At 47.4% G+C, this 910-nt stretch overlaps 1 protein-coding gene across 1 annotated transcript; it reads left to right on the forward strand.

Moving 5' to 3' along the window:
• Positions 1 to 354: 354 nt before the first annotated feature.
• On the forward strand, positions 355 to 906 carry Pmar_PMAR014393 (Rab7, putative; the record flags this gene model as incomplete). The annotated part of the gene is made up of 5 exons (XM_002774701.1): positions 355 to 413; positions 466 to 526; positions 573 to 681; positions 723 to 826; positions 874 to 906. Coding segments are annotated over 5 exons (366 nt in total), but the record flags the coding sequence as incomplete, so codon positions are not given.
• Positions 907 to 910: the final 4 nt, after the last annotated feature.

Here is a 910-nt window from a genome sequence, read left to right on the forward strand (position 1 = left end):
GACAGTGTCGGGCCGGCACTCGAGACTCTCTTAGGAATACGGTACAGACTGTCTGCTATGAGTTTGAGATTCATATCAGCACATACTGTCGAAAGGAAATCATCAATCGCCCCGCATGATGGTCTGTGACAGACGTTTCTTCGACCATGGGGGTGGAGTTACAATCCAGAACTTAGAATCCAAATCGATCAACATGGCGCACGCGATTGGCGCTCCGGTTTGTCGTGGTTATTTGTCTTCAGTGAAGTCGTGGAGCACCGAATTGAATTCGATAAAGAGCCTCATCGCTGGTGGGTGACGCTAGACTGCCAGCCTGAGTATCGCCATAGTCGTTAGTCAATCCATCTGTTTATAATGTCTTCAGCACCTAGGAAGAAGGTTCTATTGAAAGTCATCATTCTGGGCGATAGTGGGTAGTGATAGGAGCAGCGTAGAGGATTCATGAATATTTGATCGCCATTTTAGGGTAGGGAAGACCTCTCTTATGAATCAGTATGTTAACAAGAAGTTCAGTCCACAATACAAGGTGATCCGGTGTCGGTTGTGCTTGTGCCCGATGGGGTTAGCTGTAGGCTACTATTGGAGCTGATTTCCTCACGAAGGAGGTGACGATTGACGACAAAGTGGTGACGCTTCAGATTTGGGATACTGCTGGCCAAGAGAGATTCCAAAGTCTAGGTAGTTTGTCCTTTTATCGTAGTGGCTAGTGCTGTTTTCAGGAGTGGCATTTTACCGTGGTGCTGATTGCTGCTGTTTGGTGTATGACATAACTAATCCCAAGAGTTTCGAGAGTCTGGATTCCTGGCGGGATGAGTTCCTCATACAGGTAGCCGTTGGAGATCTCCTTGCTTATATCGAGTATTATCACATCAGGCGTCGCCTAAGGATCCAGAGGAGTTCCCATTTGTGG

Source organism: Perkinsus marinus (assembly GCF_000006405.1).
Source record: "Perkinsus marinus ATCC 50983 genomic scaffold scf_1104296957806, whole genome shotgun sequence".
NCBI classification, from domain to species: domain Eukaryota; phylum Perkinsozoa; order Perkinsida; family Perkinsidae; genus Perkinsus; species Perkinsus marinus.